The sequence below is a fragment of the Alosa alosa genome, chromosome 24, assembly GCF_017589495.1.
Source record: "Alosa alosa isolate M-15738 ecotype Scorff River chromosome 24, AALO_Geno_1.1, whole genome shotgun sequence".
Lineage (NCBI taxonomy): Eukaryota > Metazoa > Chordata > Actinopteri > Clupeiformes > Clupeidae > Alosa > Alosa alosa.
This window is the reverse complement of record NC_063212.1, coordinates 14,721,973-14,749,752: the sequence shown is the minus strand read 5'-3', so window position 1 is coordinate 14,749,752 and position 27,780 is coordinate 14,721,973. Positions and strand designations below refer to the sequence as shown.

The window sequence follows — 27,780 nt, the reverse complement described above, 5'->3', positions numbered from 1 at the left end:
CCAGCCGAGCTATAACTGTAGCTTTCGACTTACCTGTGCATGTAAACATACTGACTGGAAAAAAAATCAGAATGAGTAATTATAACAGACGAGTAGCCCTGTGGACACACAATGTTGTTAATCAGAAATAATTTGTTATAAAACAGACTAAAATGTGTTGACTAAAACTGACTAAGACTAAAGATACCTTTAGTTTTCTTTTTTGACTAAAACTAGACTAAAATGATCGAGACTTTTTAGTCGACTAAAACTTGACTAACAAAATGATATTTGAATGACTAAATATGACAAAGACTAAAAAGGACATTTCGTCCACAAGACTAAGACTAAGACTAAATTAAAAATAGGTGATAAAATTAACACTATACCATGAAGAATATCCACAGAAAATTCCTCTCGGGAACAAATGCACCACGATATCCTACTCCCTTTTCTGTAGGCTGCGGCCATTTTGGGTTGTATTTCCCTCTCTGTCTGACGGGACACTTGTTTGTGCAAGACACATGATAACCTTTGAATTAAAATTCGTCATGAAGATGTTTCACTTGAAACTCATCAACACCACAGATCTTGAGATGTTAACTAAGATGATATCTTGCGACACAAACAACAAAATCTGCATGTATGATGAGTGCGCAGAATGCAAGAACCAACTCATCCTGCTCCCAGAATATGATAAGACAAAGATGGTGTCCTTCGATCAGTGGGGCATAGGTCTGAAGGAAAAAAAGGATGGAAAAGATGGTACCACCACTGTTAGGTACACACTTAAGTGGAAGATACCCAAGAGAATCTGGTGGATTTGTTCCATGCACTTCTGCATAAGTTTAAACGACATACATTTAACATAACCCAGCAGTTCTTTTACATCAGAGAGTTGAAAAAAACTCTGACTCAGAGGAAGAGGCAATCATACACATCGACTTCTCTGAAAATTACACCTGCAAGTACAGCTCAGAGATACAGTCTGTTCACTTTGGTTCCTCACACAACCAAGCTACACTGCACACTGGTGTCCTTTACTGTGGTGAGGCTGTAGTCGTCGTGCCCTTCTGTACAGTGTCACCTTCCAAACATAAGAGTCCTCCAGCCATATGGGAGCACATGGCTCCAGTCCTGGATCATCTGCAGAGTACATACCCTCAAGTGTCAATTCTCCACTTTCTCAGTGATGGGCCGGCTACTCAGTACAAACAGAAAGGGAATCTGTTCCTTTTCAGTACTGAGTTGGCTAGAAGAGGTCTGAAAGGGGCTACGTGGAACTTTTTTGAAGCCAGCCACGGGAAGGGGGCCCCAGATGGCGTTGGAGGTACCTTAAAAAGAATAGCTGACAAGCTGGTCACTCATGGCCGTGACATCCCGGATCCAAAAATGCTGTTTCAGGCTCTGAGTGAAACAGACACAAAAATCAAGTTGTTTTACATTCCGGCTGAAGCTGTGGACCAAGCTGTACTCAACATGCCAGGCCAGATTCCCGCTGTACCAGCTATAATGAAGTGCCACCAAGTGGTGACAATCAGTCCAGGAGAGGTCATGTACAGGAGGTCAGCTGTATGTGCTCCACAAGAAAGCAGCTGAATTGGAGTGCTTTTTCAACTCTCCATTTCAATTTTACCAAGCCAGCTCAGAAAGCTCCAAATGCCCAAAATGTGAGACACACGAGGCCATTGATTGGGAGAAAGAAAATCTCATTGGGAAGTGGTGCGTGATCAAATATGACGATGACCTGTATCCAGGTATCATCTTGGACATTGATGAAACCCACGCCCAAGTGATTGTTTCCTACCCCTGACACGCACACGACCAAGACACTTGACGGAGTGTGCTCCATCCTCAATTTCAAAAACTTCTAGATCATCCTCAATAACTAACAAAAAAGCATAGGCAACATCTAGTACCTCACTTTCACACCATTTCTTTAGTTCTTCTTCAAACAAATTACGGTCCGCCATGTTGAATCACTAAACACATACACTAATTTTCAAAATACTTAATAAAATTATCCCAGCGGTGCCTCCATTTATGTAGCGTACTTTTGCCTATATTAGTGCAGCAAAAGACGACCTGGGTTCTCTTACCCTATTTAACTTGAATGTCTGATCACAATTCCCCTTGTATGTGTTTCAATGAAATAAACTGGATGTAAATAACTATGTGATTGTCTTTTTAAACTGACTCCTTATATGTAAGCTTTTTAACTTAGAGAATACTGACTACATTTAGAATAACTATCTTAAATGTATGTAAATATTAATCTTACACACCAAATCTACACACTTCAGTAAATCAATGAATTCTCAACAACCAGAAGTAAAGTTTAGGCATATGTATTGAAACAAAATTTGTTGCATGTATATGAAATTATAAATTAAAATGCATTCAAAACTTTAACTCAATGTTATACCTTCTTTCAGTTGCTTTTAAATCAAAAGCATTACCAAATCAACCGGTTACATATAACCCATGTATAATACAAGCAGTTTTTAAATGATACACTTTAAACCTATGGGCCCAAGATTAATAGCCTACCTAAGCCGGCACTCCTAAATTGCAATAAACCCCACACACACACCCTGACGCAGGCCTGAACCGTAGCTTGGGGGCGTTGAGGGCTTTAGTATGACAAAGTAGCAATCTTTTCCACATGAATTTGTACAATTATTATTTAACATGAAAATAAAGAATTCCAAAAATACAGTGTCTGTATTTAAATGCTTACCAACAAAAGGAAACTTAACCATGTATTTCCTACAGGGTTACAGAATGAAAATCTGCGCCTTGCCGCCTACGTAGCCTACTGCTCAGCTGTCTCTACCTTATACACGGGTTTCCCGTTTACCAACAAAACTAGATGCGAGGGATAAGTTGCTGTGTGTGTGTGTTCTATCAGACAATAACTACTCGAGAGACTGCTTTTTAGACTTTGCTCTAATTTTCGGGACAATTAGGGCAGGATTCGGGACAACTACTTGGATATCGGGACTGTCCTGAATTTTTCAGGACGTCTGGTCACCCTACTCCTTCTCCTGAACTCTATAAACAACGCCTCAACTTTCAGGCTGAGTTTGATCTTTTATCCACAGGCTCTGCTGAGCGGCTGTTACTGCATTCTCGTGGCACATACTATGAGTACGGTGACAAAGCCAGTCGCCTTTTGGCTCATCAGCTAAAACGTCATGCAGCTGGGCGTTCTATTCCCCAAATTGAGTCCCCATCTGGAACTCTTACAATTGACCCTATGGAGATCAACTCTGTTTTTAAAAAGTATTCACTTTACACATCGCAGTCTCCAGATAATTCTGATGTGATAATAGAATTTCTGGATAAACTGGAGATACCCACAATTGAACCCACACTATCTGAGCAAATCGATGCTCCTGTAACTTTAGATGAGATCATATGCTCTATAAAGTCAAGTCAAGTCAAGTCAGGTTTATTTTTAAAGCGCATTTAAGTCTTTACAGTCAGGGAAAGCCCCTGGCCCTGATGGCTTTCCCCCTGAATTAACAAGAAATTTCATGACAAACTGGCCCCACTGCTTCTGTCTGTGTGTCTGTGAGGAGTCGCTGAAGCTGGGCTCACTTCCCCCCACATTGAGACAAGCCTCTATATCCCTTCTCCTAAAAGAGGGGAAGGATCCCACTGCGTGTGGTTCATACAGGCCCCTTAGCCTTCTCAATGCTGATGTTAAGGTTTTGGCAAAGTTACTTTCATCTCGCATAGAGGGTGTTCTACCCAGCATAGTATCGGAGGAACAGACTGGCTTCATCGTATTTTAAATCTATTGATCAGGCACTTATCTCTTTTATATGGGGAGGGAAGACTCCCAGAGTTAGGAAATCCCTGCTTCAGCAATGCACGCTCAGTGGAGGGCTCTCTCTTCCTAATTTTATGTATTATTACTGGGCAGCCAACATCCAGAAGTTTTTGTTTTGGTTGGATGCTCCACAGACATTGTGGTGCCAACTTGAGGCTGGGTCATGTGTGTCGTCTTCAGTGTTGGGAGTAATGCATTAAAAAAGTAATGTAATTACAGTAATGCATTGCTTTTTTCTGTAATGCAGTAATGTAAGGCATTACCAATACAATTCCAGTAATATTTTACTCAGTACAATTCTCAGTAACTGAAGTTACTTTGCTTTTTAATCCAAAATTGAGAAATGCTCAATTGGCACCAGAGAAGATTATCCAATAATTAAAAAAGTCATCTATGCTGGTCCTGGAATTTGATTGCCTTGTTTAGATGACTGTAGAAAGGGAATTTGAGTTATCTCTGCCATTCATGCAACAGATCTAACATGGTTAGGCTATACTTCTCATTTCAAGCAGTGAGAATAACTAAAATGTTGCTTTTACAGACAAAGATCGTAGCCATTATTCTCAAACTATTTGCATTAAGTCTACACCATTGTAAGTGGAAGGAAAGGCAACCAGCAATGATGAGAACCATTTAAAGGCAACATACAATTTCACTATGGCTATATTTTACTATATTAAGTTGTGTGACCTTTGGCCTTTGGGGCCTACATTGTCCCATGAGCCATAACTGCAACCATTATATTGTTCTTTTGTTAGCCTTAAGCCTAGCTCAGTCATTATGCCATACCACATCACCTCCTGCTGTGTAATGAGCTGCATTGAACACATGAAGATCTATTGAGAACACCAAATCCATATATTTCCTGTTATTTTGGTGAAAGTAATGTAAACGTAGTGTAATGCCTTACAATTAAAAGACAGTAATATTGTAATGTAACAAATTACTTTGAGATGACAGTAACAAATAACAAGTAATAAATAATGCATTACGCTTTTGAAGTAACTTGCCCAACACTGGTCGTCTTCTCTCTCTGCTCTCTTGTTTTCTTCCATGCCCTTATCTCCTTCACGCTACTCAGACAACCCAATTGTCTGTACCTCTCTTAAAATATGGTATCAATTCAGGCGTCACTTTCGGTCATGTTCTGCCTCTACTCTAATGCCCATCTGCAGCAATCATCTTTTTCCACCCTCTCAGTTAGACCCTGTCTTTCGTCTCTGGGAGAGAAATGGCATAGTGAGCTTCAGTGACCTATTCATAGACAATGTTTTTGCCAACTTTTCAGACCTATCCACCTCTCACAACTTACCCCACACTCACTTATTCAGGTATTTTCAGGCGAGGCACTGTCTCTCCACCACCTTTCCCGACTTTCCCTCCCCACCCCCAAGACAACCATGGGAAGAGTTATTTCAACACAAAACTCATCAAAAATCTCTCATTTCCAAAATATATATGATAAGCAGACTGGCTCTAAAGCCTCTGCTGCATGGGAGACTGAACTGGGAGTAGAATTTGGAGAGGGTTTTTGGGGAGAGCCATCAAGAGAATACGTACATCTTCGTCATGCGCTTGCCTAGGTCTTATCCAGTTTAAAGTGGTACAGAGATTGCATTTTTCACAATCAAGACTATCAGAAATTTATCCAGAGGTTGATAACACCTGCGTCAAGTGTGGAGCAACGCCCTGCCATCTTAGTCATATGTTTGCCCTTTGTCCCAAACTTGAAAACTTTTGGAATTCTATCTTCAATATCCTTTCAGACATTCTTCAAGTCCAATTAGAACCATGTCCTCTAGTCCTGGCTATTTTTGGTATTACACCAGTCCCACAGCTTCTTAATAGAAGACAGGCAGATGTTGTTGCCTTTGCTACTCTGCTGGCAAGGCGTAGGATTCTATTCTCCTGGAAATCCTCACAGTCCCCTTCTGTGTCCCTGTGGCTGAAGGATCTTATTTTCTTTCTAAAACTAGAAAAGGTGAAATTCACTCTCAGAGGGAATACTGATAACTTTTATAAATGCTGGAACTCCTTTATAACTTATTTCAGTGAGCTACAAACACTTCCTTGATTAGGATGCATTCACCTACAACCATTTTTTACCCCATTGTTTTTTCCTCCTCTTTGTTGGTTTATTGTATTATTACTTATTTTATTTTATTTTTTGTATTATTTTTATTATATTTTTGTTAAAAATGTCCACTTAATTTGGTTTCTCAGTTAATGTTTGTTTGTGCGTTTCTGTATGTGTGTCATGTGTTTCTGTATGTGTGTAAGACCTATCTTGGGGGGTGGGTGGTATGGGATTGGGGATGGTTTGGACTTCGGAAAAGGAGTCAGTATTCGATTGTATTCTTATGCATGTTGTATTACCATTGTACAATGTTAAAAACTATTGTCCTTCATATATTAATAATAATAAAAAAACCTTGAAAAAAAAAAAAAAAAAAGACCAATATACAGTAAAAAAGCTGTGCACCACTGTACGTATTTTTACATTCCTATCTGTCAGGTCACATACAGTATATGTAACCAGACTATGACAACTAGTTATGACAGCTAATTCAACACTTTTGCATGTAATGACTCAAGCAATGAAATGAGGCCAATTTGTTTCATGGGGTAGGACTTCAGCATGGAACCAGTATAGTACATTTTGACCAAAATTACATTAGCAATTGAAAACGTAAAAAACAGCAGACATTTGTACAATCAGTCGCATGGATATACTAAAGCATTGCTGTTTGCTCAAGATGTTGAGAAACTACTTTAATGATGTGCACAAGTGATAAGATGATATGGAGTTTGATCAAACAGTTTTGATAATTACAACTGCTGCTGCTGCTGTTGCTACTGCTCCCGTCACTGCTGCCACTGATTCTACCTGTGCGGGCTCTGGTGGAGAGGCTAATCTCTGCCAGGTAAATCTCTCTAACTGCGGCCCCTTCCAAGAACGTCATGAACAGGACTCTTCTTTGGTTAAGTTTGCTGTCTTAAATGCTCGCTCTGTTTCCAACAAAGCATTTATTCTGAATGACCGTTTTACGTCCCACCATCTAGACTTTCTGTTTATCACCGAGTCTTGGCTCTCTGGTGATGACATCATTACACTTGGTGACCTTTGCCCTGCTCACTGTAGTTTTTTAAACTCACCTAGGGTCTCTGGTCGTGGTGGTGGTCTAATTACAGTGTTTAAGAACAGTTTTAAATGTAGATCTGTACCAACTGATCTGTTTTCTACTTTTGAACTACAGCTGTTTAAGATACCAAAAATCAGTCTACCGTCCACCAAAAATTAATTGTAATTTCATTCAAGAATTTGCTGAACTTCTATCTTTTATGGCCTCTCGTGCTGATAAATTATTAATCTTGGGGGACTTTAACATCCACATATGCTGCCCAACCTTTGGTCAATGAGTTTTTAGGCCTTTTGGACTCTTTTAACCTTGTGCAGTCAGTTATGGCCCCAACACATCAGAAGGGTCACACACTAGACCTAGTGTTGTCCTCTGGTTTCTCAGTTTCCAATGTTAAAATAGTTGATACTGGTGTGTCTGACCATTTTATGATTTTATTTGAATCTTCACTGTTTTGTCCCCCCCCCCTCCACTCCCCTCATCCTACTCCCTTGTCAGAGCTATTAATTCCACCACAGCCTCACAGTTCACTAATACTTTTATGCTCTCTCTTTCACCTGCTATCTTAGATTCTCTTTCCACCTGCACCGACACTGAGGATCTACTTACTCTTTTTAATACATCTTGCCTTGCCACTCTTGATTCTTTAGCTCCTTTAAAACAAAAGCGGTGTAAATCCAATAGGTCAACTACTCCTTGGCTAAATTCCACTACCTGTTCGCTCAGAAAGGCTTGTACTGTAGGAAAGCAGAGCGAAAATGGAAAAAAGATAAATTACAGGTCTCCTATGATATCTTTAGAGATTATCTTAAGGCTTATCAAATCACTGTCAAAGCAGCAAAGGCAGCTTTCTATGCTGAGCTTATTCACAAAAATGCTCACAGACCAAAAGTGTTGTTTAACACAATTAATTCTATCATAAATCCTCCTACTACAATGTCCTCTCTTCCTGCTACAACAGAAACCTGTGAGATGTTTCTCAATTTCTTTATTGACAAAATTGACAACATAAAGTCTCATATCACACCCTCAATTTCTGATCCTGCTTTGTATCAGTCTGTAGTTTGCCTCCTCCAACAATTCCAACCAGTCTCTTCCTCACAGTTGTCAGACCTGGTCTCTCATATGAAGCCCTCTTCTTGCCACTCTGATATTCTTCCATCTCACCTTTTCAAAGAAGCTTTTGCGGCTATTTGCCCTTTTATCTTGAGCATCATTAATAGCTCCCTGGCTAATGGAGTAGTACCCTCTGGCTTTAAACACGCTATTGTGCAACCTCTCCTGAAAAAACCTTCCCTTGATCCCATTGATTTGAAAAATTATAGGCCCATTTCTAAACTGCCCTTTCTCTCTAAGATCTTAGAAAAAGTTGTTCTGTCTCTTCCTATTTAAACACCTCTAATATCCTTGACAAGTTTCAATCTGGTTTTAGACCACTTCATAGTACAGAGTCTGCCTTACTTAAGGTCCATAATGATCTATTGCTCTCTGTTGACTCTGGCTCTTGTGCCCTATTGGTCCTGTTAGATCTTAGTGCTGCTTATGACACCATTGACCACAAGATCCTTTTAAAACGCCTGGATGTTGAAGTTGGTCTGCAAGGCACTGTATTAAATTGGTTCAGATCTTACTTAACTGATAGATCTTTTTCAGTGCATTTAGGCAATGCTTCATCGTCATCTGCTCCCATTAAGTGTGGTGTCCCCCAGGGTTCTATTTTAGGGCCTCTATTATTTTCTTTATACATGCTTCCCCTGGGCTCCATTTTCAATCAATTCAATATTCGTTACCACTGCTACGCAGATGATACCCAATTTTATATACCGGTGGCCCCTGAAAATTCCTGCTCACTGACAAACCTTTTTCTTTGTCTTAATGACATTAAGAATTGGATGGCTAACAATTTTTACAGCTAAATGACAGCAAATCAGAAGTAATCATCAATCAAGGATTCCCGGGACACTGAAAGACCGGGGTACACAAAACTTGGTGGGCATGTAACCCCACAAGGATAGCATGGAACAGTCGTTTTTCGTTTTGATCTGTAACCCCCCCGCTGGACTGGACCCCCCGAAAGGAGGGTAGGGCAGACACAGTTCTCTGTGAATATCTTGAGAACTGTAGGGACTAGGATGACCATTTTTTTCCGTATGTTTGCCTCCAGGGGTCATGTTAAGCCATTTCATGTGCACACATGTGCACAAACAGATACACACACACACACACATACATTCACAGTAATCATAATCATTATGACACATACTCACACAGTAGACATATATGCGGCTTGCATGCACAGGCACAGGGCACACACACAGGCACACACACACACACACACACACACACACACACACACACACACACACACACACACACACACACACACACACAACATAAACATGTACATGCACACATGCAAACAAATCAAGAATTTCTCAGAATTATGAACAGGCAAGATGGAGGTGGGGTTGTATAAAATGAATTTTACATGTGAAATCTATGAACTAATCATGTTTTGGTACTTGTTGTCTAGCAGATATCAGTGAGAATTGAGTGTGGATAATGCAATTTAGTGAGACAGCTAGAATCATACAGGCCTTTCAGCATGATTTATTTTTGTTGAAAAAATGTGCTGGACTGGGCAGCGGTCATATTTTGTACCGCTCTGCGGTACATCTAGTTATTTTTATTATTATTATTATTATTATTATTATTTTTATTATTATTATTATTTTATGTAAAGCACTTTGGCGCAATGCTATTGCTTTGAAATGTGCTATATAAATAAATTTGACTTGACTTGACTTGACAATTATTATCTGAGAAATGCTCCAAAGCGACTGAACTTTAACAACTGAGTTTCTGCGTGTAGATGGTAATGAGATCCTGGAGAGTCCTGTCCATCCTGTGACTGCGGGAGATCCTCTGACTCTGCGCTGTAGATATCGCTATCAGCCATCAAACATCAGTGCTGACTTCTATAAAGATGGGACACTCCTGCAGACCTCCACCACTGGAGAGATGACCATCCCTGCAGTCTCAAAGTCACATGAAGGCCTCTATAAGTGCAGCAACCCAGAGAGAGGAGAGTCACCAGAGAGCTGGGTCGCAGTCAAAGGTTATAAATATTTATAGATTTGTAATGTAGGGGATTATGTATAGTCCATCGTTCTTTATAGGAAAATAAATCCTGACAGAACAGGACCCCAGCATGCAGTGGAAGAGATTTATACTGACTAGTTGAATATATACGGAAACCCGGATGTGTCATTGTTTTTTTTTTGTGTATATCCATTAAACTTGCGCTCATTTGACTAAGTAGTGTGCTCATTTTACTAAATCATGCACTCATTTTACTAGATTGTGCTCTCAATACTTGTGCTGTCAATTTAGCAAATTGTGACATGCATACAATTTCTTCAAAAGGAACAATTGTATGCACAATTTAGTTAAATGAGCGCACTTTTTATTGAAATGTATTCTGAGGAATATTTGATTGTCAGTAACAGTCATGTCCTTGTACCTTCACTAAGTGATCACTGAGTTCAATATTTCAGATGCTGGGACCTCCATGTTGGTGGTAGCAGTGGGTGTGGTGATTGGACTGCTTGTTGCCTTTGCTCTGGTCATTTTACTGGTCCTGCTATATCGCTCCCAAAAAGCAAAGGGTGAGAAAACAAGTTTCCATCATTTTATCAAAGTGTATCACCTGATACATTTCACAAGTAAAATATGCAGATTTTGAACAAAAAAAGAGAACAAAAGTTAACATGTTACATGCCGTAATCATGATTCTAAAGTTGTCTTTTTAAAATTCAGGTTCAGCTTCAGTGATACCAAACCTGTAAGTATTTTTCCTCATAACGTTACATTTTTGACAAATGGGGACCCAAAACTCTTTGAATATGATTCTTATCCACTATAGAGAGTAATTTATACGTTGTGTGTGTGTGTGTGTGTGTGTGTGTGTGTGTGTGTGTGTGTGTGTGTGTGTGTGAGTGAGTGAGTGAGTGAGTGAGTGAGTGAGTGAGTGAGTGAGTGAGTGAGTGAGTGAGAGAGAGCGAGAGATAGAGAGTCAGTTATATGGGTCATGCCATCCATACATTACACACCAGTGTATTATACTTAAACAAACAGTTCTTATTTTACTCTTTTACACTATAAAGAGAAAAGAAATAATCATAGACTTCCAGGGGAAAAAACAGAAATTCATCCCCTTTCAATCAGTGGAGACTGTGTGGAGAGGGTCTCGGATTTCCGGTTCCTGGGCGTCAGGAGGACCTGACCAGGAGGGCTAACAGCACCACAGCACTGGTGAAAAAGGCACAGCAGAGACTATACTTCCTGAGGATCCTCAGGACAAAAACATTTCACCACAAAACTGCTTGTGTCCTTCTATCACTGCTCCATAAAGAGCATACTCACATACTGCATCTGTGTCTGGTTTGCTAGCTGCACAGTAGCAGAGAAAAAAGCGCTCCAGGAGGTCATCACCACTGCCCAAAAGATCATTGGCTGCCCACTTCCCTCCCTGGAAGACCTACTGTATACAGTTCCCGCTGTCTCAAAAAACCCATTGCATCCTCAAGGACCCATCCCAACCTGGTCACTAATAAAAACACGGACAAACAGACTAAAAACTTTAAAAGGGGAGATCCAAGGACTAACAAGAGCCAAGGAGCAGGACCAGAGCACACAATGCTTTAAGTGGTTTTTATTAGCCTAGTGCAAACCGACTAATGTTTCGACGCCCATGCGTCTTCTTCATAGTCAAAAACTTTTTTGTCTCAGAGCCATAGTCACTTTAAATGCTGCTAAAACTTGATTTTAAGTTTCCTTTTAAACGTTTAGTTTTGTACTCATTGTTATGTATTTATTTATTTTAGAGGACTATTTATTGTTTATAAATTATTTTATTTTTACTTTTTACAACTTGTGTTGTACATGCACAATGACAATAAAGATTCTATTTTATTCTAATGAAAGGATACCTATCTCCCTCTAGTGGTCCACAGCAGAGCAACAGTCACAGTTCAACCTCACAGAAAAGAGTTTTAGGTAAGATAAGCATATTGTCTTCTTATGACTTCTTTCTTCTTCTTTATTGAGTCATCTTAATGTAACTCATTGACAAACCAGAGTTCAAGTATGGAGTGTTTTGCCTAGCTCTAGTTGCTGCAGCCAACAGCTAAAGTGCAAGGGGCACCAAAGTGGCAAGGAGCTACGTGACTGATAGGGATGGAACTATTTTTTTTGTGGTCTGTATCTTCCACTAGGTGGTGCTGTGGCCGGAACTGATGATGCGGTCTATGCAGAGATTGAGTTGAGGGATACAGACAACAACAAGGAAAAAGGTCTGTAATATGGAATATATGCATTACACTTTGTCAAGACATCTGATTAGTGATACAGTAGTTTGGATAAGTAATTTGTTGTGTGACCTGTTTGTTTGTAAACTTGTTCCAGCCAAGAGAGGTGCATCAATGTCAGACCCTCTGTACTCCCTCCTGGGGCCAGTGAAGAGTCCAGGTAAGAGTATCTGAGCCATCTCTGTCTCCAACAATATTAACAGCCTTGGTAACACATTAGCACATTGAAGTCATCTTTTGTGTGACCTGTTTGTTTTTAAACTTGTTCCAGCCAAGAGAGGTGCAGCAATGTCAGACCCTCTGTACTCCCTCCTGGGGCCAGTGAAGAGTCCAGGTAAGAGCTGAGAAAACACTGTCTCTATGAATAGCTCGTATGCTCTGAATTTCACAACAGCTTTTTTTTTTTGTATCTTGTGGCTCTTTCACAATTCTTGATTTAAGTTATAAACTTTGTCTTTACTTATCACATTCACTGATTAAATGAAGAGAAGGACACAAACATCTCATAGGTTGAAAATTTTAAGACTAGTATTATGTTGTAAGAGTAGGACTCTTCTGATTCAAACTCATTCTGATTATGGTGTCTCTGCAGTAGTCTCAGATGGAGGTGGGGATGGATCCAGTGATGTGACGTATGCCAAAGTTAACAAATTTAAACACAAGAAACAAGGTAAAGTGGACACCCTGAGTGACCCTGACTGTAATTCAGTATTAAAAGGTTTAGGCATTTTTTGTTAAAATGTGTTAAAATGATTCATGTAAACAGTAAAAAATCTTGTTAGACCACTCCAACAAATTGTGCATGTTTCTTTTCTAACATGAAGATTCAGGTGGACCCGTGGATGTCACATATGCTGATGTACAGATTAAGATCAAACCACTGGGCAGTAGAGGTGAGTCGTATCTCTGTTCTATAACTTAAATCTCTACCTTCGCTGACTCCAAACAGCTAAAAGCTGGGGGTTTTTTCAGCCAAGCCTGTGTACTCTGAAGAGGAACATGTTTACTCTGCTGTCAAGCCTGGGTGCTCATCAGGTAATGGATAGTATGCTGCAAGCTTTCTAGACAGTGAAGATCAAAAGATGGGTTGTGATGGTGGGACAAAATACAGAGAAATCAGAGTACTGATGAAGGCCATTCGACCGAAACATTGGCATGCTCAATCTTGACGAGGCCAAAAGAAAAAGGTGAAATAGAGACAAGTCCAGTTTTATGAAAACGGTGTGTGCTACCTCATTACCCCTGGTATTTACTGTGGAATCTACGCAACTTTGGTTTAGCACCGCACACAAAGACTGGGAAGGTGCATCTCTACAAACAAATCACTTCAAAATGACATAATCATTGGTCCATTTACTGTCTTCAGTTATGAAGTTTGTTGAGGTTGATTGGGAAGAAACCGAAAATGGCCTTGACTTTTGATGATTAAACCACACATTTAGGTGTATTGGTATTCACTCATCAAATGACTATAACACAATAATTTAATGCAAGTAAGAAATAGTTGGAGTAGTTTCAGATCATTTTCAGCATCTTACAGTAGAGATTAATGTCCCTTTAGTAGTTTCAGATGAATTGTATTTCACATCTTACAGTTAATGTCCTTTGTTCCTATGTTCACAGATGTCAGAGAATAAAACAGATGCACTTCAAGATACTGATTTTCCAATCTGTATGTGCCAGTGTCATGTCATGATCAAGAGCCACATGAATGGATATTAACTTGTGGTCTTATAGATATTCATAATGATTGTATAACCAGTATAATGCATTTGTTGCAATGAAGGACTTTCTGTTCTTGAATATTGAATATCAAATATCAAATTTAGCCAATGGAAATTGTATACAGTGGAACATATTGCCTTTTGCTATTAAATGCTTTCCTCCATCTCAGTATTTCATCCTCAACATACTGTCTTTCACCTAGGAGGTTATAACATCATACATCAACCCTGATTAGATTATATAAACAGGGTGTCTAAACAAGTTCAATGTAAGACTTTTAAGAATTTAAGACTTGTAAATAATGTTTATAGAATGCCTGATTTTTAATCTGAATTTAAGATTTACCGGTATTTTCCATCTTTTTTGTGTAAAGGGAATTAAAGGCCTATCTCATATAGACGTTTTTTTACGGTAATACTTTTTAAGGCCTTATTTTTAGGAAAAGTGATTTTAAGACTTTTTAAGAACCCGCAGCCAACAAAGTAACTCCAATGTGCAGCATATTTGCAATCCAAACATGCAAACATGCTGTTCACATTGCGATCTCTGAACATAAAGGTCTCTTTCAGCTTCAGCATCTAAAATAGACCGTGTCCATACAGTGTTGAAGCTTAAATGTATATTTCAAAGTCCAGATTAAAGGTCTACAGAACAGATATTATCCTGTGGCAGATCTTTTTTATTTTATTAAAAACAACTCCACTGTAATGGTTGTTTTAATTAATAGCTTTTATTACATGTGCATTTTTTCACTTGACTTTTAATAAAACAATCTCTTCCAATCAATGACCTGAATGCATCATACAGTATACTTCAAAAGATTTTAAAGATGATATGTTTTGGTTTACCTCAGAGATTAACCCAAATCTGGTTGAAAAGAAGAAACGAAACTTCAGACAAAAACAGCACAGAAACAGGAAGAGAAAGGCTGAGGTTTTGTCTTTAGACTCCTTCATTGGGTAATGTGGGTTTGCTCAGGGGAGGAAAAGATCAAACCACATCCTCTCGGGGGTTATGCCTCAAAAATCTTGTCAGAAGTCACAAAGGCTTCCTGGGCAGAAGATGAGGAGGCACACACAGCATACAGTAAAGTATACAGTTTAGTGAGATGTGATGAATTCTCTACTTTACCACTCTGCTTGACTCCTACTGAAGAAACACTAGCAGCGCTAGCCAGAGCCCTGAAATGTTTAAACTTCTGTCAATATGAACATGCCAGTATAATTAATTTGGTTAGATTGTCCACAATTTAATCGTTCAGGGGTGCGTTTCCCAAAACCATAGTTGCTAACCTGTTGGTTGTCAATGGGAAATTGCACTGCAACCAACAAAATTGCTAACTTAGTTGCTAAGTAGTAGTTGCTAACTTAGTTAGCAACTATGGCTTTGGGAAATGCGCCCCAGTTAATTTTACAGAAAAAAGGAGCACCACATTATGTAAGGGATAATGTATAATAGTATAATAGCAACAACACACGCTGAACTTGAATCAAACATTCTTTAGAACACAGATCAACCGTTTGCTTTTCACTTTTGAATGAAGTTCCAGTAGTTGCGGAGTGATATGAAAGACCTGAATTAGAAGCACAAACTTGACAGCGGTCATTATGAGGTGCTTTAGTCGAAAATAATGACCGCTGGAACTTTGGGAAATCCCATTCAAGTCAATTAAATGGAGCGTTCTACTTGCATTGTGAAGAGCCGTGTAATAAAGACTACATACCGGTAATGTTCAAATTCGTTCCGGTTTACCAGCATGGTGAAGAGAGGCTAAAGAAAGTGGTGACTCCCTAAGCATGGTGGCTATAAAGTTTGAATATGTGTTCATTCCTTGATTAGTTATATCATAATAAATTTGATAGTATTTCCCATGATTGCTGTGCAAAAGTTTTGTGTGATAGCAATTAAAGGTATATTTAAGCACATTGAGTTTCGCAATTGAAGCAAGTAAAAGTCCAGTCCATTACTCAAGTTTTTAAAAAAAGTACAGTTAAAACCAGTGAGTACCATATTTGGGCATGTACAGTACTGTATAAAGTACAAAGAAGTGTCATGCATGACACATGTATGCTTTTTTCATGAAGCTGATGGTGTAAATTTGTAGCAGACAAAATCAGTCTAAAAGTAGCGATGCAAAGCATGACACATTTTAGCTCTACATATCAATTTGGAGAAACTATTGACAATCACAAGTATGAATGACCCCCTATAAGGTGTTTGTGTATGTGTGTGTGTGTGGTGGGGAGCAGGGGGGGGGTAGACATTCTGTACTGTCAACTGCTTTTCAGAGCTCGTATGTTGTGAGAGGGTCTGAGAAACAGTGGTTTCCTCCTTCGACTCGCTGGTATTGTGAAAGATGTGAGGAGACTTGACCTCTCCCCTGCCTTGTTCTCTGTGGTGGAGCCATCGTCTAAGGTAGAAAATATTCTCACGCCAGGTAGTCACACTGAGATAGTCACACGAGAGCCCACACCATTGAACTCACTCCTATATGGCTTCTGATTGGTGAGTAGCCTAGACACTTGATTAAGTTGCTCAAACTTACTTGGGACTTACTGGGCCTCTGACTTCTCTAGGTAAAATGCTGTTTCTGCTTTGGGTTAGCCTACACACTTGATTAAGTTGCTCAAACTTACTTGGGACTTACTGGGGCTCTGAGGTAAAAATGCTGTTTCTGCTTTGGGAAGTAGAATTGCAAGCACTCTACACTTACAAAGAAAGGGCATGGAGTTGGCTGCAGGGTTGTCAGCGGGTTACTGTAGAATTAACAGTAGATGTACATCAATTAAACAGCGATTTCAGTCTTAATATGAATGAGCAATGACACTGAAGAGTGATCTCAAAGACAGACTTGTATGAGAGGATGAGAGAATTTGTGTGTTTGCACCTGATGTCTTCATGTCTGTTGTATGCAGATGAAATGGCAGTAAATAGCAGTTGAGTTTGCCATCAGGTCAAGAGGGTTTACATCTAAATCACACGCATGACCAATTTTGTTGGCTTTGCATAAAACCTCACCAGTGTTTGTGTTCATGAGAAAGACTTCAGTGGACTCCTGTTTTGCTGTTGTTGTTGTTGTTGCTGTTTAATGTGTACAGTATAAATTAAGATTGGAGTTTAACTAAATCTTAATGTTGAAAGCTGCATTAGAATCTTCCAGTGCTAATATTAGCGTTGAAATGCAAGGACAGGAAAAATGGTTTCAACCACAAGACACCATTAGGCTAAATGCTACATGTTTTTTTTTAGCTGTTGAATGCATCTCGGTAACACTACGTCTGTCCTGTCTATTGCTACACTTACCTGTTGTGGCTGTGCTACTCTACAGAGACAGGCTTCTATTGTATGTGAATTTAAAGCAATAAAATGAATACAGTGTTGCCTTATACCCAGAACTGCTACAGCCAGAGAGGGAAAGTGTAAGAAAACACTGTCCTTATTTCTGTTAGATTTAATCTTCTTTCAAAGTTAATTGACAGTTTAAAGATTAATCCACAGCTTGACTGGATTGTGTCTATGTGCTGTGTGAGTCCTGCTACTCTGTCCCTGGTGAAGTTGACTGGATCTCTTGTGCAGAAGTGTCTTATTACAACAGCACCTCCTAGTGGTGGGAAAGAAGTCATGGTTAGCTGAGTGGCCCGTCAGGCTCAGTTGCTGTACTTGCTTGACTACTAGCCTGCTGTGTTTTGCTTTTGGTTTTGGTTTTACTCTGGTTCTTAGCATTGATTGAACTACACACATATTCCTTGTCACTAGTAGAAAGAAGAGATTTATGATTCTTTTGCATGTAGGTTGTGTGTCTTCGTATCATACTACCTCAGCCTGATGTGGAACAGTGACATTCTAATGAGGGTTAGTTCGTAATGACAAGATGGCGGTAGTCTCTACACGTACCCTACCCGTTCCTGTATGCCTCCCCATTCACTTGAATAGGAAAATAGATGCCCGATAACTGCCCAAAGTTCATTGCAAGATGGCCGCCGAGTGGGGGAACTTGCCTGAAAGGATACAATCTCTGCTATGATGACGCTGCTAATGTTGCTGGTTACATACAGTAGAAGCTTGCTGGGAGAAAGAAATGGAGTTGCAAATATTGATTGTTTCCCACACTTTGGCAGGCAAGCACTGCAAGGAAAATAATGATATTAAATTCCAATTCATGTTCTAGTTAAGACAGTATGTTCTCTAAACAACTACTGATGATAGGTTTTGAAGATACATTTTAAAATCTTCAACTCAATCATTTTTCAGTGACACATTAGAAAAAGAAGGAGTCAGAAATATATGAATATTGACAGACAAGCTGTTGAAACACTAAGGAAGGAGATGCTGTATACACGTACTGTATGACTGAGAGTGCACTTTGGCTTTGTCCTGGGACAGACATTTCTCTTTACAAATTGTGTGGAAGTGTTTAAACTGTGTCTATGTATTGTATCATGATCACTCTCTGTCTATTTTCTTTAGTGCTGTGCCTGTACTCCTACTCTGGACATGCTGCAGGTGAGATTCATTCATGAAATAAATAATAATCCAAATCCAAGAAGGTCAGACGGGAGGCTGAGCGTTGCACAGCTTTCCTGTGTTATGTTATAATTGCTTTTCGCTCCTTAATTTGCTCTAAAATGAGGATGTGTGTGTGTGTGTGTGTGTGTAGGATCACTTTATATGTGTGTCCAAGGATTATTGGTGTCAGGGAGAGATGAGAAACAGGACTGTGTCACCACAGATGAGTGAATGTACTCATCACACTGTTAAAAGTAACATCTCATATAGGCCTATGCGGCCATCATTCATTTCTTGGATATCTTTAAGGATGTGTTTTTTTAATGTAATTTGCTCCACAGATCCCACTATACCTACAGCAGCTATAGTGTCTCCTCAGCCTCCCTTCTATCCTGGAGATAAGGTCACTCTGAGGTGTGATATAGCAGAGTACACAGACTGGTATTGGTATACCTGGTACAGAGACGGATATTCCATTCAAAATGGGGGAAGTCGAGCCATCAACATTTCCCTCCCTGATCGAGCTGGCCAGTACCAGTACACATGTGAAGGGAGTAGAGGAATGAGGCCAACAACTTCCCAGCATAGTACTCCTGCCTCTATCATTGTAACAGGTGATTATAGACATATTAATGACATTTTACATGATAATTATATCTTTTTATTTGAAAGCTTGTATTCATAAACATGTTTACAATTTGTTTTGTCACAACACAGCTTTTCCAGTGCCTACTCTGACAGTACAACCCAGCCATGTGTTCACTGGAGAAACGGTCACTCTGACATGTGCAATACAGCCTTCAATTGGCTGGACATATCAATGGGATATTCTCGGGTCAATCAGAACCTCTGAACCAAACAGCAACACCTACATCATCAACAGAGCCACTGTGTCTGATCAGGGGGAGTATTGGTGCTCAGGAGTGAGAGAGAGAAGCAGGAAATCATCACCTTTCAGCAACACTGTTCAGCTTAAAGTGGAAGGTAAGTTTTAAACAAAAACAAGTGAAAGGTGATATTTTTTGTGAGTGTTTTCTCTAACTAAAAAGGAAAACAATATACAAAGGTATCAGGTCTGAATCATGTACTGATACATGCTTAAAATAAAATATTACATGGCTATGTCCACTATATTGTTACCAAGGTCCAGCATTATTTAAGCAGAACAGTTCACAATCATCTCCTTGTCTCCTCATTCTCTCCATGTGTTCCTCTGCAGAGCTGCCTTTGGCTACACTGACTGTAGAGCCCCAGAGTCCTGTGTTCACTGGAGAGAACGTCACTCTGAAGTGTGTGATAGAGTCTCTCAGTGGCTGGACATATAAGTGGTATAAGGGGTCCAGCAGAACCCCAGTGTCTGAGGGAAACACCTTCACCATCAGAGGAGCTGCTGAGTCTCATAAGGGCCAGTACTTCGTAGTCAGGGGGAGAGGGGAGACAGACCCACATCATCACAACCAAGCAGGAGAATAACTCTTGATGTTAAAGGTATAGTGTGTGTGCGTGTGTTTTTGTGTGTGTGTGTGTGTGTGTGTGTGTGTGTGTGCGTGCGTGTGTGTGTGTGTGTGTGTGTGTGTATGTGTGTGTGTGTGTGTGTGTATGTGTGTGCCACGTGCATGCACAAATGTCTATGGTCCATCTGTGTGCTGTGGGAGTTTCTTACTGTGATGAGGTGCTGATAACAGTGATAGTCTCCTATTTAGCATCAGAGCCCAAACTCACATTAAGTCCAGTCCACCAGCTCATCACAGGAGACTCAGTGACTCTGAGATGCCAAACATAACAAAATAATCGCAAAATCTGTAAAGAATGTGGTTAGAAAAGTAGAATTGTTTACAAAATGCTGTTTTATATGAACATACAGAGCATTTGTGCCATTCATATTCCTGTTTTTCACAAATTTTAACCAAACCAGACAAAGCGCATATGGTGTGGATACAAAGATACAAGGATACAAGGAAGTTTATTGTCACATGCATATAGTTACTGGAAGTAAGAAATGCAGTGAAATTATGTCTGGTGGCACCAACAAGGAGCACCCAAGAGCAACAGGGGTTTAGGAGAAAACTCCCTTACTGGGGGAAGAAACCTTGGGCAGATCCACAGCTCAAGGGGCTAACCCAACTGCCAGGGGTCTTGGTTTGTCCACAGGGGGATGACAAGGGAGATGGGATAGTGTGCTGTGTATGTGGGGAGAGGGCAGTGTGCAATATGTGTGTTGGAGAAGCTTCCTGATGAAATAATGTGCTGTGTATGTAGGGGAGAGGGGGGTGGGGCAGTGTACTGCAAGTATGGTGAAGGGACTAGGCAATCAAGGACATGGGTAGATAGATGGAGGAGAAATCAAAATTAATAAATAAATAGTTCTATGAAGATGTGTGTGTGTGCGTGTGCATGTTTTGACGTGTGATGAAATAAGAAAATAAAAGGTCTGTAGCATAGGGAGAGGGATGTAAAAGTGCTAAAAGTCATGTAGGTGTGTGTGTGTGTGTGGGGGGGGGTTATGAGTGCTGAGGAGTGAATGTGACTGTCACAAGTTTGATTTTGAATGAAAGCCAATACAAATGCATACAATGGTTCCTTATTTAAGTACTGAAAAGTTTACAGTGTCAATCTAAACTCTTACACATCATGCAGGATCGAAGTAATATGTTGTCCCTTTTATATCATTTGAAACATTATACAGCATCTCTGTTTCCTGCATTCTGTCTCAATTGCTGATGGAGTGTCAATGGTTTACTTGTCACTCTGTACCTACAGGTCTGCCAGTCCCTACAGTGTCTGTGGACACTCATCCAGGACAGGCACAAAGTAATGCACTTCACTTCACCTCTCTCTCTCTCTCTCTCTCTCTCTCTCTTTCTCACTCTCTCAAAATTCAATCATTTCATTACATGACCATTCAAATGTTTTTAATTTATTCATTTGGCTTTTATCTCCACTTGACTTACATGTGTCAATAATTACAAGGGTCATTCTCCCCCAAGCAACTTGGGGTTAAGTGCCTTGCTAAAGGGCACAATGGTGGCAGCAGGTAATTTAACCCACAACTTTTCTGGCTACTGCATACAAGCCCAGCTCCATAACGACTATGCTACCACTGTCCAGATGTAAATGTCTCTCTCTTATCTCTCTCTCACATGCACGTGCACACACTCACACACATAAACACACATACAGACACACACACACACACACACACACACACACACACACACACACACACACACACACAGATTTGGGTGACTGCTGCATTTCTTTGTCAGATTTCAGTTCCTTCATCCTGTTAGCTGTGGGAGTGGTGCTGGCAATGTCCTATTTAGTCTTTTGGCTGCATCGCTCTAAAGATCTCACAGGTACTGTATGTAAAACACAATCACTATATTGCCATTGAATTCCTGTAGATTAAACGTTTCTAAACACTTCCTGTATATTCTAGACACTCCACAGTCTAGACACAATTCTTTATACACTTCCACAGTTTAGAGTTTTGTTTGTGTTTCACTGCAGGCCTATGTTTGACCACTACAACAGAGTGAGTACAAATATGCTGAAATCCTTTCACTTCATCAGTCATACAGCATCACATTGTCAGCATATGAGAGATCTTTATGTCCCTTTAGAGACCAACAGCAGCAGAACCAGAGGACCAATCAGAGTTCAGATCAGGACCAGAGTCATTCTGCAGGAAGGGAGGGTTCTCACTCAGAGTATATGCCTCTGCAGAAGAGTAAGACTTTTTACACTGTCTGTTTTTACATTGGTAATGCATGGTATGGATTTGTTGATTTCCTGTCACAGTATTCTTCCTCGTGAGATCAATTATGACAAACTGAGAGCATGGGATAAAGAGTTGACATGGTGAAGTGTGTTTAGTATACAGCACCTTATAAATATTTTTTCTTCCAATTCAACCATTTCCAATGTAATTCATTCCCACAGGAAGTACAGACGTCTATGACACTATCACACCCCTGTACATGCCATTGCAGAAAGGTCTGTGTGTTCATGTTTGAAAGGATGTATATTTATCTGATTTCCAGAACATTGTACTGTATTTGGGATTGAATGATCTGAGCAAATTGATCTGATTTTTCTTGCTACACTATGTACACTAATCTGAGTTTACATTGATCTTACATTATTCTTACTACACTATGTAGGCATTTACAGGATGTGTTTTTTTTATCATTTCTATCTGATGCAGGTGCTACAGATATCTATGAGACATTGAAATCATCCAACGACTCTCAAGAGGGTATGACGACCCATTGTTCAACTAAACATCTATGTTTTATTTGTTGCTGGCACTATGCAAATACAATGCAGACTATGTTCATGACCAGCTATAACTAATAAAAATGCATATACACGTAAAGGGATTATTTGTAATATATCTGGTGTGTATCTGTGGTGAATACAAGCTATTGTATGCACCAGTCATCAATTTGACAGTGAAAATCTCACAAAAGTAAAACATATATCAAAATGATCTGGAGTTTCTGATGACAATCCTCCTAACTTCTATCTTCTCTAGATGAAGAGGAGGGATATGAAGATGTGATTCCCTCAGACACTCGAGCAGAGGAAACAGAGGTAACTTAGAGAACAAGGAGGAAGAGAGAGAGAGAGAGAGAGAGATAGAGATAGATGTAAGAAAAAGCCACTTGCCTAAGTAAAACGTCCAAATGAATATGTGAATGTCGTGCCATGTGTGTCGTATCAATTCACGGAATTCCGTTATTTGGGAAGCAACAGAACTCTGCTGTTTCCCTTGCAGATGGCAAATTAGGATCCATCTGCACAAAGCTCCATCTATCTGTTACAAAGGCTTAGGACTTCCATAACATCTCAGCAAAGGCCTTTGGCATTACCTAAATTAGGATCCATCTGCACAAAGCTCCATCTATCTGTTACAAAGGCTTAGGACTTCCATAACATCTCAGCAAATGCCTTTGGCATTACCTAAATTAGGATCCATCTGCACAAAGCTCCATCTATCTGTTACAAAGGCTTAGGACTTCCATAACATCTCAGCAAATGCCTTTGATGTCTATTGTAACTGATGAGTTATTATGAGCTTGATAAATATGTGTTCTATATGTGTATTTTTAAGAAGTGGCATTTCCCCAAATGACGCCATGTGTAGACAATGTCTTTTAAGTTGATTGTTTGTTTATTTATGGGATAAAAAGTACATAATTGGCAGATACACAATTAGTGTATGTGTTCATAAACAATAAAATGAAGAACACAACTTGCTGCAAACTCTCTCTCTCTATATATATATATATATGTTATGAGTAAATTGGTGATTTGCAATTGTAATTTACTGAGCGCCATTAGATAAAAACAGCATACTTCATTGTTGAAGGTGGCAGCCAATTAGCTCACAAAAAATACTGCAATACTTTTATTTTCATAATTTTTTAACCTCCTGAGACCCTGCGTCCTCGTATGAGGACATAACATTTAGGCTTTGCAGGAATTTCTACTTCAATATTCTGAATAAATTTCTGTTGCCCTCATATCATGACAGTTTTTTGCACCAGTTAGTGGTAATAAAAGCACATTATACTATATTGGGAAAAAACAAGATGGCGTCGATATCAACCTAAATGTTTTATCAGCGGGCACATGACAACTGTCGTCATGGTAAAGTGCCATTGTAATTTATGGGGTTGAAACTTGTTTATTCATGCTTATTAACAGTTCTAGTATGATATGGCATACATTTTTCACATTTATTTTTTATTGTAACACATCAGGAAGCTTTTATCTTTTATGTCCTCATTTGAGGACATCGGGACTTAAAATGTGTGCTTCCAGATTGCTTCCACATAATAAACCTATGGTGCTAGTTCTAAAAGTTTAGCAGTTTCCAATACACACATGCACACACATTGTTTTTTTGCATTTTGCACTGTTGTTTTCACACAGTTTTGTCAACTAAACTTAAAATTGATTTTTTTAATTATATGTTCCAATGAATATGCGCTCGTTTTACTAAATCATGCGCTCATTTTACTGAGTTGTGCACTCATTCTAGTACATAGTGTGCTCATTTTACTAAATTGTCCACTCTATTTAGTAAATAGTTCACTCATTTTACTAAACTGTGAGCTCATTTGACAAAAATAGCTAATTTTGCTAAATCATGCTCTCATTGTACTAGAATGTGCACTGAATTTAGCAAATGATGAGCTCAGTTTCATAAATAGTGTGCTCATTTTACTAAATTGTGGGCTCATAGCTAAATTATACTTGCATTTAGCTAAATTACACACATTTTTAGTAAAATGAGTGCACATTATCTTGATATACTGTACACACAAAATATCTTGCAATGACACCTCCAGGGTGCCATACTATCACACACACACACACACACACACACACACACACACACACACACACACACACAGTTTGCATTATTTTGCACATCCTTGAATTTAGTGTTTAATTTCATTGTTTATGTTTTTGTTACTTTAAAAAAAAAAAAATCAATTGAAATACATAGGTGCACTCTCTCACATGTACCTGTGTATACACACACGCATGCGCGCGCACACACACACACACACACACACACACACACTAACAAACACACACACACACACGTTATACTTTTGTTTTACTCTTAACTCTATTCTATTCTGATGAAATAAACAGAGTTACACTTTGTTACACAATGGCGATTTAGTTGTGTTTTATGGTAAAATAGACCCAATGTCCTCAAATGAGGACATCACTTTTCTCAAAAACTACTTGATGTACAGAGGTGAAATTTATTTTGTATACTCATGAAGCCCTAATAAACCAAAATAACTGAGAGAAATAAAATACCCCGGGTCTCAGGAGGTTAAAAGGTGTCTAATATTCTGTCTTTATTTTAGTACATGTTTTAACTTTTTCTTATATGAACATTTATTTTCTAAGTGAATTTAAGATATCTAAGATATAGGGCCCTATCATGACATTCTAAAGTGCATCGTCACTCGTCAAAAGTCTATTCAAATTTAGTAGGATGTCCAGTTCACATTGGGAGGTGTTTCGTTATCAAAAGTGGAGCACATGGCACAACAAGGTGTTCCTAGGTTTTTTAATCAGTCATATGGGTGTGTTTGGGGCGTAACATCATTTGAAACCAATGAGAATGACATCTGTCATTCCCTTTAACGGCGCAAAGTGCGATATGTCAAATAAATGCATCGGTATTTTGGCATTCAAAAAATCAAGCTCACCTACTCACTCACTCACCCACTCACTCACTCACTCACTCATTCATATTATCTTCATGTCTTATTCATTCAGTCATTCTCTTTCTTCACTTGGTTTCCATCTTCTGTTCTTTGTCTCTGTTGGTGTCTATTGTAATGGGGAGGTTATAGTGGAGAGTGAGTGGAGGTGAGAGATTGTGGTTCTGGTCTGATTCTGTTGTAGGCTGTGAGCTGTGTGTAGGAGGGGATCATCTATTTCATATTTAGCCAAGGCATTACATAAACGAACAACACCTAAACCACAGATGCAAGGTACTTTTGAAGTTCATACCTCTGTCACAAACACCCATCTTCTTGTGTTTTGTTGTTGGCTGAACCTATTGCAGCTTTCTCTGGTCTCTGGCTTCTGTTTCCTCATTCACAGAAGCAGGCTAGTACAGAATTTAACACATGACAACGTTAAAGTGAAAATCACACTCAGCTCCATACCAGAATTCACATGTTCTTTATTTATTTCGTTCTTAATGTGCCAAGGATCTGGAAGTAATAAACCAGTGAAACTTAAAATTGGCACAATTTCTCATTCACAGAAGCAGGCACTTACACACAAAATGGAATAAGGACATGTGCAGAATGTGCATTAGTGTAGATTATTACAGATGCAGAATATGGTTGGATATTGTCTCCACAGTCAGTTCTCACCATAGCCAGAACCATGTGCTACCTTATTTGGATATGCACAGCATGTAGAAGAGAACTGAGAAAAGACCTGGCATAAAAACGTATTGATGATTATCTGTATCAACTCAACCCATCGCAATGACCCCAAGGCTGACATCACTCATGACAAGACATTTCAGGGCTATTTATAGTCAGCGTGAGAAACACAATGAAACACTAAGCCACATGTGGGTGCTGTCCGTGGTGTTGAATTAGTCACTACCTGGGTCTTCATTGGTTTCAGTGTTTCACAATCATCTGCCTCAATCTGCCTATTACTCTCCTCCCCTCTGTCTATTTTTATACCCTATTGCTGTTTGTTTGTTGTTTCTTCATTTGTTGCTCGTTCACTTGTTTTCTACCTTTTCTTTGTGTTTCTACAGTACGTGTCTATTGCTGTGCAAGAGGAGGTGAGAGATTGTGGTTCTGGTCTGGTTTCCTCTGTAGGCTGTGAGCTGTGTGTAGGAGGGGCTCACCAACCATTTCCTCTCTACTGCACATGTGCAGATGGTAGTACAGTGAACATTTACTGAACAACGCAATATAACAGAAAATATGCATCAAAATATAGTTATAGCAAAAATCTATGGCAATTAGACATAGTTAATGAATACATAGTTAATGAATGCAGTTTCTGAGTCGACTGATATTCTTCTGAGATATGACACTCCTTGTAAAAAATAATGAGGAGGTGTTCCTAAAATAGAGTGGTGAAGTCCCGCCCCTTCCGTTCTTTCAAAAAAATGTGAACGGCAGTCTATGGTGAAAAAGTAATTATTTTCTGGTCCCGGTTGACTTGTGCCTTGAATTACCCATATGATGTTTGTCAATTTTAAAGACAATTTTTCATGTAAAGACATTTGCAGTTTGTTTCGTAACTATTGAATTACAACATTGTGAAAGATCGTAATTCCAACGACTACAAACCCATCAGTCGGCGCTAGTGGCGTTAGCTCATTCACAGCCACACTAGATTGTGCAAGCATACCAGCAACAGGTCTTAATTGGGCTTTCCTTGCGAAGAAAATACCATGAGTCAGAGGATTAAACACATCAGGTAAGTTGTATTCGTCCATAGACTGTACATTACATACTGTTAAGTGACATAGCAGGCAGCAAGATGCAACCGTTAACTAGCATAACAGCTCTTATCGTTTCATTACGTTGGTGGCGTACATCGTTCGAGGACGAGAGATGTAGTCCACTGAGTGGATTCGCACAAAACCAACATAACTTTTGAAGTCTATCGAACAACAGTACTTTCTTGGCGTGAAAAATTATCT

The 27,780-nt window shown here is 39.4% G+C and overlaps 1 protein-coding gene across 1 annotated transcript in view; it reads left to right on the top strand.

Annotated features, from left to right (window-relative positions):
- LOC125289084 (basement membrane-specific heparan sulfate proteoglycan core protein-like) overlaps positions 1-27,780 on the top strand; it is a 947,802-nt gene that overhangs the window by 910,687 nt on the left and 9,335 nt on the right. The window contains exons 6-21 of the mRNA XM_048235759.1: positions 9,830-10,075; positions 10,515-10,625; positions 10,777-10,801; positions 11,963-12,015; positions 12,234-12,311; positions 12,424-12,486; positions 12,598-12,660; positions 12,919-12,996; positions 13,151-13,219; positions 13,299-13,361; positions 18,519-18,554; positions 18,899-19,171; positions 19,275-19,541; positions 19,777-20,018; positions 22,181-22,287; positions 23,113-23,153. Of these exons, the coding sequence (XP_048091716.1) occupies positions 9,830-10,075; positions 10,515-10,625; positions 10,777-10,801; positions 11,963-12,015; positions 12,234-12,311; positions 12,424-12,486; positions 12,598-12,660; positions 12,919-12,996; positions 13,151-13,219; positions 13,299-13,361; positions 18,519-18,554; positions 18,899-19,171; positions 19,275-19,541; positions 19,777-20,018; positions 22,181-22,287; positions 23,113-23,153 (1,815 nt within the window). The remainder of the gene's footprint in view (positions 1-9,829; positions 10,076-10,514; positions 10,626-10,776; positions 10,802-11,962; positions 12,016-12,233; positions 12,312-12,423; positions 12,487-12,597; positions 12,661-12,918; positions 12,997-13,150; positions 13,220-13,298; positions 13,362-18,518; positions 18,555-18,898; positions 19,172-19,274; positions 19,542-19,776; positions 20,019-22,180; positions 22,288-23,112; positions 23,154-27,780) is intronic.